This window comes from Mobula hypostoma, chromosome 12 (genome assembly GCF_963921235.1).
Source record: "Mobula hypostoma chromosome 12, sMobHyp1.1, whole genome shotgun sequence".
NCBI lineage: Eukaryota > Metazoa > Chordata > Chondrichthyes > Myliobatiformes > Myliobatidae > Mobula > Mobula hypostoma.
The window spans coordinates 103763204-103775439 of record NC_086108.1 but is presented as its reverse complement, the minus strand read 5'-3'; the positions used below and the strand labels follow the sequence as shown (position 1 = coordinate 103775439).

At 45.0% G+C, this 12236-nt stretch overlaps 1 protein-coding gene across 4 annotated transcripts in view; it reads right to left on the bottom strand.

The window, feature by feature from the left end:
• miga1 (mitoguardin 1) overlaps positions 1–12236 on the bottom strand; it is a 128142-nt gene that overhangs the window by 57378 nt on the left and 58528 nt on the right. For all 4 annotated transcript variants that reach the window (XM_063064739.1, XM_063064738.1, XM_063064742.1 and 1 more), the window contains exon 8: positions 10513–10610. In XM_063064739.1, coding sequence (XP_062920809.1) covers positions 10513–10610 — 98 coding nt within the window. The remainder of the gene's footprint in view (positions 1–10512; positions 10611–12236) is intronic.

The following is a 12236-nucleotide window of genomic DNA, read 5'->3' as shown; positions in this document are numbered from 1 at the left end:
ATCAATGTGCAAAAGACAACAAACTGTCCAAATAAAAAATAAATAATAATAATAAATAAGCTATAAATATCAAGAACATGAGATAAAGAGTCCTTGAAAGTGAGTTGATTGGTGAGGGAATAGTTGAGTGATGAGGCAAGTGAGGTTATCTCCTGATGGTTCAGAACTAGTAACTGTTTCTGAACCTGGTGGTGCAGGTCCTAAGCCTCCCGTACCACCTTCCTGAGGGCAGCAGCAAGAAGAGAGTATGGCCTGGGTGGTGGGGGTCCTTGATGATGGATGCTGCTTTCCTGCGACAGTGTTTGTGTAGATGAGCTCAATGGTGAACAGACCTCATTCCCACTCTTCCCCTTCTCACCTGGATCCACCTATCATCCCTGCCCCCACAATTTTTCATACGGGCCACCTCCCTACTTTCTTTCCAGTCCCGATGAGGGGTCTCAACTCAAAACAGTGCCTGCCCATTTCCCTCCATAGATGCTGCCCAACTCAGAGTTTCTCCAGCATATTTTGTGTTGCTACTGATTTTCAGCACCTGTAGTCTCTAGTCCACCATTTTGTTCACCATGTCAGTCCAATGAGAGAACTATCCTATTAGTCCCAACACCTTGCTTTTATTCCCAGTTTTTTTCTTTATTCTTTTTCCTTAATTCTTCATCTGCCTTCCTTTCAATCAGGGTTTCCCAATCTTTTTTATACCATAGAGCCTTAACATTAAACGGGGTCCGTGGATCCTAGGCTGCAAACCCCTGCTTTAGATTGAAATATTTGCTTTATTTGTTACATGTAACAAATGGGGAACTGACAGGAGATTCTGTGGATGTGAACGGAACACCCAGATGGTATGTTGCCTCCCAGGAGCCGCGGTCAGGGATGTCTCAGAGAGCGTCCACAACATTCTGGAGAGGGAGGGGAGAGCAGCCAGATGTCTTGGGTACATATTGGTACCAATTACATAGGAAGGAAAAGAAATGAGGTCCTGAAAAGAGAATTTAGAGAGCTAGGTAGAAAGCTGAGAAGCAGGACCTCCAGGGCGGTAATTTCTGGATTGCTGCCTGTGCCACGCACCAGTGAGGGTAGAAACAAGATGATTTGGCAGATAAATGCATGGCTGAGAAGCTGGTGCAGAGGGCAGGGCTTCAGATTCTTGGAACATTGGGATCTCTTCTGGGGGAGGTATGACCTGTTCAAAAGTGATGGATTGCACCTGAAACTGAGGGGGACCAATATTCTTGCAGGCAGGTTTGTTAGTGCTGTTGGGGAGGGCTTAAACTAATTTGGCGGGGGGGGTGGGAACTGGAGTGAAGGAACTCAGGATAGGATGGATGGTAAAAAAAGTAAAGATTAGCGTGCAGTCAGATTGTCAGCAAGGGCAGGCAGGTTATGCAGCCAACAGGCTGAGTATCAAGTCATTAGGGATGCAGAGTCAGAAAGGATAGCAAAAACAGTACTCAAGGCGTTGTATCTAAACATGCGTAGTATAAGAAATAAGGTGGATGATCTTGTTGCAATATTACAGATTGCCAGGTATGATGTGGCCATCACGGAATCATAGCTGAAGGATGGTTGTAATTGGGAGCTGAATGTCCAAGGTTACACGTTATATCGGAGGGATAGGAAGGTAGGCAGAGGGGGTGGCGTGACTCTACTGGCAAAGAATGGCATCAAATCAGTAGAAAGATGTGACATAGGATCAGAAGATGTTGAATCTTTGTGGGTTGAGTTAAGAAACTGCAAGGGGAAAAGGACGTTGATGGCAGTTATACACAGGCCTCCCAACAGTGGCTGGTTACAACAGGAAATAGAAAAGGCGAATTAAAAGGGCAATGTTATGGTAGTCATGGGAGATTTTAACATGAAGGTCAGAAAACCAGGTTGGTAATGGATATAAGTGTATACCTCAGATAAGTATTATGTGGAGATTTGTGACAAATATGATTATATGATATATATGTACAGTATCTGAAATAATCTTATGGAAATGTTTGTTTGATGATGAAATTCAATAAAAAATAAATTCCAAAAAAAATCAAGAGAGTGTTGAATGCCTAAGAGATAGCTTTTTAGAGCAGTTTGTCATTGAGCCTACTAGGGGATCAGCTATACTGGATTGGGTGTTATGTAATGAACTGGAGGCGATAAGGGAGCTTGAGGTAAAAGAACCCTTAGGAGCCAGTGATTCAGTTCAACTTGAAATTTGATAGAGAGACAGTAAAGTCCGATGAGGCAGTATTCCAGTGGAGTAAGGGAAATTACAGTGGTATGAGAGAAAAGTTGGCCAAAGTAAATTGGAAGGAGCTGCTGGCAGGGATGGCAGCAGAGCAGCAATGGTGTGTGTTTCTGGGAAAAATGAGGAAGATGCAGGAAACATGTATTCCAAAAATGAAGAAATACTCAAATGGTGAAATAGTACAACCATGGCTAACAAGGGAAGTCAAAGCTATTGTAAAAGCAAAAGAGAGGGCATACAACAAAGCAAAAATTAGTGGGAAAATAGAGGATTGGGAAGTTTTTAAAAACCTACAGAGAGCAACTAAAAAAATTTAGAAGGAAAAAGATGAAATATGAAAGCAAGCTAGCATATAATATCAAAGTGGATAGCAAAAGTTTTTTTAAGTATGTCAAAAATAAAAGAGAAATGAGAGTGGATATAGGACCACTAGAAAATGAGGCAGGAGAAATAATAATGGGGGACAAGGAGATGGCTGATGAACTAAACGAGTATTTTGCATCAGTCTTCACTGTGGAGGATACTAGCAGTATGCCTGATGTTGTAGTGTGTGAAGGAAGAGAAGTGGGTGCAGTTAGTATTACAAGAGAGAAGGTGCTCAAAAAGCTGAAAGACCTAAAGGTACATAAGTCACCCGGACCAGAGGAACTGCAACCTAGGGTTCTGAAAAAGGTTGCATTAGAGATTGTGGTGGCATTAGAAATGATCTTTCAAAAATCATTAGACTCTGGCATGGTGCCAGAGAACTGGAAAATTGCAAATGTAACTCCACTCTTTAAGAAAGGAGGAAGGCAGCAGAAAGGAAAGTATAGACGGATTAGCCTAACCTCAATGGTTGGGAAGACGTTAGAGTCAATTGTTAAGGATGAGGTGATGGAGTACTTGGTGACACAGGACAAGATAGTACAAAATCAACATGGTTTCCTTCAGGGAAAATCCTGTCTGACGAACCTGTTGGAGTTCTTTGAGGAGATTACAAGTAGAATGGATAAAGGGGATGCAGTAGACGTTGTATATTTGGATTTTCAGAAGGCCTTTGACAAGGTGCCACACATGAGGCTGCTTACCAAGTTAAGAGCCCATAGTATTACAGGAAAGTTACTGGCATGGTTAGAGTATTGGCTGATTGGTACGAGGCAGCCAGTGGAACTAGAAGGATCCTTTTCTGGTTGGCTGCCAGTGACTAGTGGTATTCCACAGGGGTTGATGCTGGGACCACATCTTTTATGCTGTATATAAATGATTTTGATGATGGAATAGATGACTCTGTTGTAAAGTTTGCAGATGATACGAAGATTGGTGGAGGGGCAGGTAGTGTTGAGGAAACAGGTGAAGATGCAGAAGGACTTAGGCAGATTAGGAGAATGGGCAAGAAAGTGGCAAATGAAATATAATGTTAGAAAATGCATGGTCATACACTTTAGTAGTAGAAATAAATGTGCAGACTATTTTCTAAATGGGGGAGAAAATCCAGGAATCTGAGATGCAGAGAGACTTGGGAGTCCTTGTGCAGAACACCCTGAAGGTTAACTTGCAGGTTGAGTCGGTGGTGAAGAAGGCAAATGCCATGTTCGCATTCATTTCAAAAGGTCTAGAATACAAGAGCAAGGATGTGATGCTGAGGCTTTATAAAGCACTGGTGAGGCTTCAGTATTGTGAACAGTTTTGGGCCCCTCATCTTAGAAAAGATGTGCTGGCATTGGAGAGGGTCCAGAGGACGTTCACAAGGATGATTCCAGGAATGAAAGGGTTATCATAAGAGGAATATTTGATAGCTCTGGGTCTGTAGTCACTGGAATTCAGAAGGATGAGAGGGTATCTCATTGAAACCTTTCGAATGTTGAAAGGTCTAGACAGTGTAGATGTGGAAAGGATGTTTCCCATGGCAGGAGAGTCTAGGACAAGAGGGCACTGCCTCAGGATAGAGGAGCACCTACAGATGCAGAGAAATGTCTTTAGCCGAAATGTGGTGAATTTGTGGAATTTATTGTCATGTATAGCTGTGGAGGCCAGGTCGTTGGGTGTATTTAAGGCAGAGATTGACAAGTTCTTGATCGGACATGGCATCAAAGGAATACGGGGAGAAGGCTGGGAACTGGGGTTGAGAAGGAGATAGAAGAAAAGGAACACCCATGATTGAAAGGCGGAGCAGACTCAATGGGCCAGATGGCCTAATTCTGCTCCTATGCCTTATGGTCTTAAGGAAATATCAAAACATACAATAAAACAAGCCATCTACTTTAAATCAAATATCCAGCAAGGATTTTGCTGGTGGCAGCCCACAAGTGTCACCACACTTCTGCACCAACATAGCGTGCCTACAACTCACGAATGCCAACCGTACGTCTCTGGAATAAGAGGGGAAGGTGGAACACTCGGAGGAACCCACCCAGTCATGGGGAGAACATACACACAGTGCCGGGAGTTGAATCCCGATCTAGCAGCAAGCATCGCCCTGCTTCTAATACTAACACAGCACTCAGAGAGGAAAAAGATTATCAAATCTGTTTCCATCTTTCAGGCAACACATTCCACACTCCATCAACAATGGAAACATTCATGAGTCTGCTTTGCTGAGATAGATTGCCTTGGCCTTTTATTACAATAGATTTATTTGCCTGCAGTAATAACAGGCACTGTGCTGAAAGTTCTGTCTGAGGCTCTGACTAACTGGTGTAAACGCCAGCTCGCTGATTTGAGCTCCAAGTCATGATTCCTCAACTCCACGACCTCGGTCTAAAAGTTGTTGTACTTGATGTAGAGCTTCTTGCAAGAAGCAAAACTGATGATTTGTAAAATGTGGGAGATGGGAAAAGAAGTAGGGTCACAAAGACATCATTTTCCCCAAACAGCTGTGAGCATGTGTGAGGCTTTTTATTAAAACACTGCCTCTCCTTACCAGCAGTATTCAGACTCCCGGAACTCAAAGTCTGAGAATGACAGCTGGAATGTGTTGGCTAGTGAGTCTGACCTCTTTCCTTCATCATCTCTAGACCCAATTCCTGAACCATGGCGTGATAAGATAAAGTATGTAGCATTTACAATGGCGATACAGTCAATCAGGTCCTGGTTGCATCGCCGTCTGGTACAGAGGGGCCACTGCACAGAATCGGAAACAGCTGCAGAGAGTTGAAAACTCAGCCAGTCCCATCAGGGACATTAGCTCCCCAGCATGGAGGACACCTTCAAAAGGTAATGCCTCAAAAAGGCGACATCCATCGACAAAATTCTGACCAGCTGCATCACCATCTGGTGTGAGAATCGCAATGTGTCTGATCACAAGCCCCTGCAGAGGACAGTGAGGAGTGCTGAAAACATCATGGGGGTCTCTCTCCTAATCAGCCTGCATGTCTATCAGATGTGCTGCACATGCAGTGCCTCTAGGACTGTCAAAGACCCCTCCTATCCTTCCCACGATCACTCTGACCTCCTACTGTCTGGCAGAAGGTACCACAGTCCAAGAACCAGAACTATCAGGCTGGGTAACAGCTTCTTCCACCAGGCTGTTAGACTTCTCAACACTCTGCGGCTACGCAGCACACATGTACACCCTGTCAAAATGCCCCGACACCTCCACTCCCCCCCCCCCACCTCACAGACACTCTCATCCTGCACTGGTACTTTTCATCTTTTATTTCACATATTTATACCACTGCTTGTTTTATTATAATAGTGTCAGTAACATTATCCTGTCTTACACAAACATGGTCCTCACACTTTATGTCAACCTGTTGATCTTTAGGCCATGTCACTCAGAGACTTGTGCTAATATTATTTTGTGACTGCACGTGTTAGATTGTAATTATATGCAATGCATGTGACATGTACTGTGTGCTTTACACTTTGGCGCCAGAAGAAGACGTATACATGTGTAAGGTTGAATGACCGTAAACCTGAAGGACATGCTCACTTCTATTGTTACCATCAAGGAGGTGGTACAGGAGCCTGAAGACACACGGTGTTTTAGGAACAACTTCTTCCTCTCCACCATCAGAGCCCTGAACAGACAACGAACCCGTGAACATTGCCTGCTTTTTCTCTTTTCGCACTACCTGTTTAATGTTTTTCTATATATTTCTGATTGTAATTTATATTTTGTGTATTGCATTGCTCTGCTGCCACAAAACAACAAATTTCACAACATCTGTCAGAAATAATAAACTTTATTCTGATCTGATTCATTACAGATAGACCACTGTGTGCTCTGAGATTTGTAGATGGCTGGTTGAGTGAAAGAATCGTTGATATTCCGCTGCCTGACTTGCCAAGTTCCTCCAGCTCTGTGTCTCTCCCTCTTCCTCTGCCCACCCCCCGCCCCGCCTCTCTGTCTGTGTGTGTTGCTCAAAGTATCCAGAATCTAATCTGTCCAGGTCAGGGGTCCCCAACTCTTTATTTATGCCATGGACCAGTACAATTAAGCAAGGGGTCTGATCTAGATGTACCGTTTGTAGATCCAAGGGTTATCCCTCTTGCAGTTACAGGGATGGGTGCCTGAAGCTGAGTGGGATGAGTGGACCAGAGAGTCATAGAGTGATCCCAGTGGAAAGAATGTGGTCAGAGGTGGGATTGATTGTTTGAAATAGTGCCATCCTGACAGGGTTTAAGCAGGTTGGGACCTTTTTCTTTGGGGCGTTGATGAATGAGGGGTTGTATGGCAACACAACCAAGGGCATCATCCTTCAGTCAGGTCATGAAACTACCTCTCACTTCTTTTACGACTTTTTCATTCAAATGCGGTTCTGCTACTGTTGGAGCCTGTGATCTACAGTTTGGTGGTGTGTTTTCGGGCCGATTGAGCAATCTGGCGCTCTGCTGAATCCAAGGGATTTCAGTGGCGTTTCGAGTGAAGCGTGCGGCTTCGAGGCCAGGAAGCCTGGAGATGGCGAGAGCCCATGATCGACTCCGTTTCCCGTTGATCTCGCCCATTAAAGCACCAAGGAAGGTTGAAATCAGAGGCAAGAGCGGAAGATGAACAGGCGTTGGCCACCGTCTACCAGCCTCTCGCTCGCTGCCACTAGAGGAAGGTGTCTGCATGTGACGGTCCCCCTCTCCCTTTCACTCACTGTTTCCGGAAGAAGGTCCTTGCGTTCAAATGGTCTCTCTCCCCTTCAGTGCTGTCAGAGGATGGTGTCAGAGCCCAGGGTCTTGGACAAGGTTTAATCGATGTGGTTTGTGGCTTGGACTCTGTAGTTCACGTTATGAGGGGTTTCTGGTTTCTGGTTGGCTCCTTTCTCACAGCTATTTTATTTGATTTTGATCAGGACAGCCTGAAGATAACGAATGACACACCACTGGCCTGAGCTGAACTGACTCTTTCAATTGTGCATTTTCTATTCAGTATTTTTCACTTGTGTTTTTTTTTGCTATTTATGCAATTTGCTTTTTTGCATGTTTGCTGGGGGCGGGGGTGTTGATGTTTCTCTTTGAACGCGTTCCATGGTTTGTTTTGTGACTGCCTGTGGGAAGACAAATCTCAGGGTTGTATTCTGCAAACATATTTTGATAATAAATATAAATATACTTTGAACCCTCGAATCATATAGAGGTGTATAAATCACAAATGGGGCATACATATTGGGAATGCAGGCAGTCATGTTCCCTGGGTTCAGATCCAAAGTTACTTATCACATGTTCATGGAAACACGCAGTGAACTGTATCGTGTGCGTTGACAATCAACACACCCAAGGATGTGCTGGGAGAAGCCCTCAAGTGTCACCACACATTTGGTGCCAACAAAGCATGTCCACCATGGTCAGTAGGCCATCAAAGCATGCTCACAATGGTCAGTAGGCCAAAGCATGCCCACCATGGTCAGTAGGCCAACAAAGCATGCCCACCATGGTCAGTAGGCCATCAAAGCATGCTCACAATGGTCAGTAGGCCAAAGCATGCCCACCATGGTCAGTAGGCCAACAAAGCATGCCCACCATGGTCAGTAGGCCAACACAAACAAATTGAGAACCAGAGATCATAGTTTTAAGGTGACAGGGGAGACAGGGGCAACTTCTTCACTGAGAGATTGGTCCGTATCTGGAATCAGCTGCCAGAGTGTGTGGTTGGGGCAGGTATGTTAAGAACATTTAACATTTTTTCTTAAGGTACTTGGATAGGAAAGGTTTAAAGGAGGGGTTCCCAACCTTTTTTATGCCGTGGACCTGAACCATTAACCGAGGGGTCTGCAGACACCAGGTTGGAAACTCCTGGTTTAGAGCGATACGAGCCAATACAGACAAATGGGCCTCATTTAGATGAGAACCTTGGTCGGCAAGGGCTAGTTGGGCTGAAGGGCCTGTTTGCGTGCTATAGGACTCCGACATTGAGGAAGAACCAAAATCAGGCTTATTATCGCTGACGTAGGTCGTGAAATTTGCTGTTTTGCCGAAGCAGCAAGTACACTGCAATACATAAAAGTATAAATTACAATAAGAAATAGAATTGTAAAGATGAAATTATATATGTAGTACAAAAAGAAAGCAAAAATAGCGAGGCAGTGTTCATGGATTCAGAAATCTGGTATCAGAAGCTGTTCCTAAAACTTTTGCGTATGTGCCTTCAGGCTCCTATACTTCCTCCTTAAAGGTAGCAGGAAGAAGAGGGCATGTCCTGGGTGTTGGGGTACTTAATGATGGATGCAGCCTTTCTGAGGCATCGACTTTGGAAGGCGTCCTCAATGCTGCAGAGGCAAGTGCTCTTGATTCAGCTGGCTGAGTTTGCAACCCTCTGCAGCTTTTACCAATCCTGTGCAATGGCCCCTGCATAACAGACAGTAATGCACCAGTTGAATGCTCTCCACGGTACATCAGCAGAAATTTGCCAGAAGCGCTTGTTTAATCTTTCATTGGAAAGGCAACATCTTTTGATAATGGAGGAAAGCCCCTCCTCTATCACTCCACCAGTCTAAATTTTCTTCTCAAGTGGGACTTGACCCTGTGACCTCCTGAAAGACTAGAACACTACCCAGAAGCTTGTGGTTAACAGGAGTGAGCAGGACTGCACGCTGCACCCTCTGTGTTCCTGCCCTGTCTCGTAATGTTGTACTGCTTGCACTTTTGGAGGGTTATTTTAAGAGCTCGGCCTACAGGCTGTGCTGGCAGCCGGATATTTAAGGCCTGTTGCAAAAGCGTGAGACTGACAGCTGCACTTCAGCCGCACCTAACACAGCAACACCAAATCGGCAGCCAATCAGAAGAAGAGGAACGCTGTCCTTCGAGAGTGATCGACACTCAGAGCGGCCTGAAGCCGCCTCAGGAGAGACAGAGTCATTAAGCACCAGAAACAGGCCCTTCAGCCCCAACTCAGCCATACTGACCCTCATGCCCACCATCAAAATGTCGGAGGAACTCTGCAGGTCAGGTCCTCTATCACTGCTCCCTCTCTATGAACTCTGCTGCCCTCCTACTCTTCGACCAGGTGCTCACTCAGACTCACCCATCACCTGCTAGCTTGTATTTCCTCTCCCCACACCTACTTACTCTGACTTCTTCCTCTTTCCTTTCCAGACCTGATGAAGGGTCTCAGTCCGAAATGTCAACAGATCATTCCTCTCCATACCTGCTGCCTGACCTCTGCTTCCTCAGAGTGAGTCCCTTCTCACTTTTCCCGTCTCAGATTGCTGAGTTAATCCAGCACTTTGTGTTGCTCTGGACATTTTCAGCATTTATAAAATCTCTTGCGTTTATGACTAGCACCCAAAAAGCTAGTTTGCCCACATTTAGCTCACATTCCTCTTAATCAGAGGTTCCCTACCTGGGATCCACAGAACTCTTGGTTATTTTCCCTCAATAGATACTGCCTGTCCCACGGGTCTTCTTGGTTACAGAATTCCAGAGACTCACTATCCCTCGAGTGAAGAAATTTCTGCCCTGAATGGCTAACCCCCTATTTTTGACATCCATGAAGAGGAAAACATCAACAGTGCATCGTTTCCGCCATGCTCCATGAGAATTTAAGTTTCAATGAGATCTCTTCTCATTCTTCTTCTTCAAGTAATCACAAGACCAGAAGGTACAGGGACAGGATCAAGCCATAAATTCCACTCATGAATTCTGTCTCTATAAAGAGGTAGCAAATGACAAAGATGTTTCTGGATGGATGCTGAGGAGAAAGTGGAAGGACTCGTGGCTGAGAGGATTATGGGTCAATCACAGGCAAAGAGACGAGCTCAGTTAGATATCTTGGTCAGCATGGACGAGTTGGGCTGAAGGGCTTATACAACCCTTTGTTGAGGCAGAGTCACACAGGACCGCGGACAGAACTGCTGGGCGTGTTGGAATCTACTCACCTCCGCCGCTGAAACAAACGAATCTGTCGACGCAATGCTGATCGTGTCCCTCTGGCAGACATCCTCGGTGTCCCTGACTGTGATGTCGGTCTCTCTGTCTGCATGAAGCACAGTAGATTAGCTAACTTTCAGGCAATAACATTTAAGATTTCAGATTTGTCACACATACATCGAAACATACAGTAAAATGTGTCGTTTGTGCCAACAACCAACACCGTCTGAAGATAGGTGTATAAGATGATGAGAGGCATTGATCATGTGGATAGTCAGAGGCTTTTTCCCAGGGCTGAAACTGCTAGCACGAGAGGGCACAGTTTTAAGGTGCTTGGAAGTAGGTACAGAGGAGATATCAGGGGTAAGTTTTTTTTAAACGCGGAGAGTGGTGAGTGTGTGGAATGGGCTGCCGGCGACGATGGTGGAGGCAGATACGATAGGGTCTTTTAAGAGACTCCTGGAGCTCAGAAAAATAGAGGATTATGAGTAACCATAGGTAATTTCTCAGGTAAGGACATGTTTGGGACAGCTTTGTGGGCTGAAGGGCCTGTATTATGCTGTAGGTTTTCTATGTTCTATATGCTGGGGGCAGCCCGCAGATGTCGTCATGTTTCTGATGTGAACAACTCACTAACTCTAATCGAACCATAATCCCTTCAGAAGAGAAGATTGTGGATGATCGAACTGATGATTAAAGGAAATGATCAGATGTATTATAGGTGGGGGAGTCCAGAAAGATTATTATTTTAATAAATTAGCTTTATTTCTCACTTGTATGTTTAAACATCGAAATCTAGAGCAAAATGAGTTGTTTGCAGCAACGACTAAGACAGTGTGAGGCTGTACTGAGGGCAGCCCACAAATGTCGCCAACGTAGCATGACCACAACTCACTAACCCTAACCCACACATCTTTGGAACGTGGGAGGAAATCGGAGAAACCGGAAGAAACCCATGCAGTGACAGGGAGAATATACAGATTCCTTGCAGACAGCAGCAGGAATTGAACCCTGATTGATTTTACAGCTGATGGTTTAAAGCACTGAGCCAACCGCTACTCTACCATCCGACACCTTGACAACTGCACTGGTGCATGTCTTTTAACTGTAAGTAACTTTGGGAAAGGAGGCAGTGGGGGACACCCAGTCCCTTCAGACAATCCTCCCATTTGATCAGATCACTACTTTCCCACCCCAATCTTGATCCTTCAATTCCCAACGGTGTCAAAAATCCTCCAGCCTCACAAAATTCTTCAAAAAGCCAGAGGCAGGCAAGAGAAATCCCTGCTGACCAGTCTAGAAGCACCATTCTAAAATAAGAAATCAGAATCAGGTTTAATATCACTGGCATATGTTGTGACATCTGTTGTTTTGCAGCAGTACAGTGCAACCAAGGAAGACCCATTTGTGACGTTTGTTTGTACCACTGGAGCTGGACTTCTGAGGGCAAAAGAGAGGAACTACCCCGGGGCAACGGTTTTTCCACTTTTAAAACTCATCCCACACAGGTCTCCTGGCATCGTTGGACATGATGGACAACCACCAGTGCAAGACATAAAAATTACTGCCAGTTACAAAAATAAAATAGTGCAAAAGAAGGATAGTGAGGTAGCGGTCATGGGTTTAAAAATCTGATGGCTGAGGGGAAGAAGCTGATCCTGAAATGTTGAGTGTGTGCCTTCAGGCTCCTGTACCTCCTCTGTGATGGCAGCAATGAGAAGAGGGCACGTCA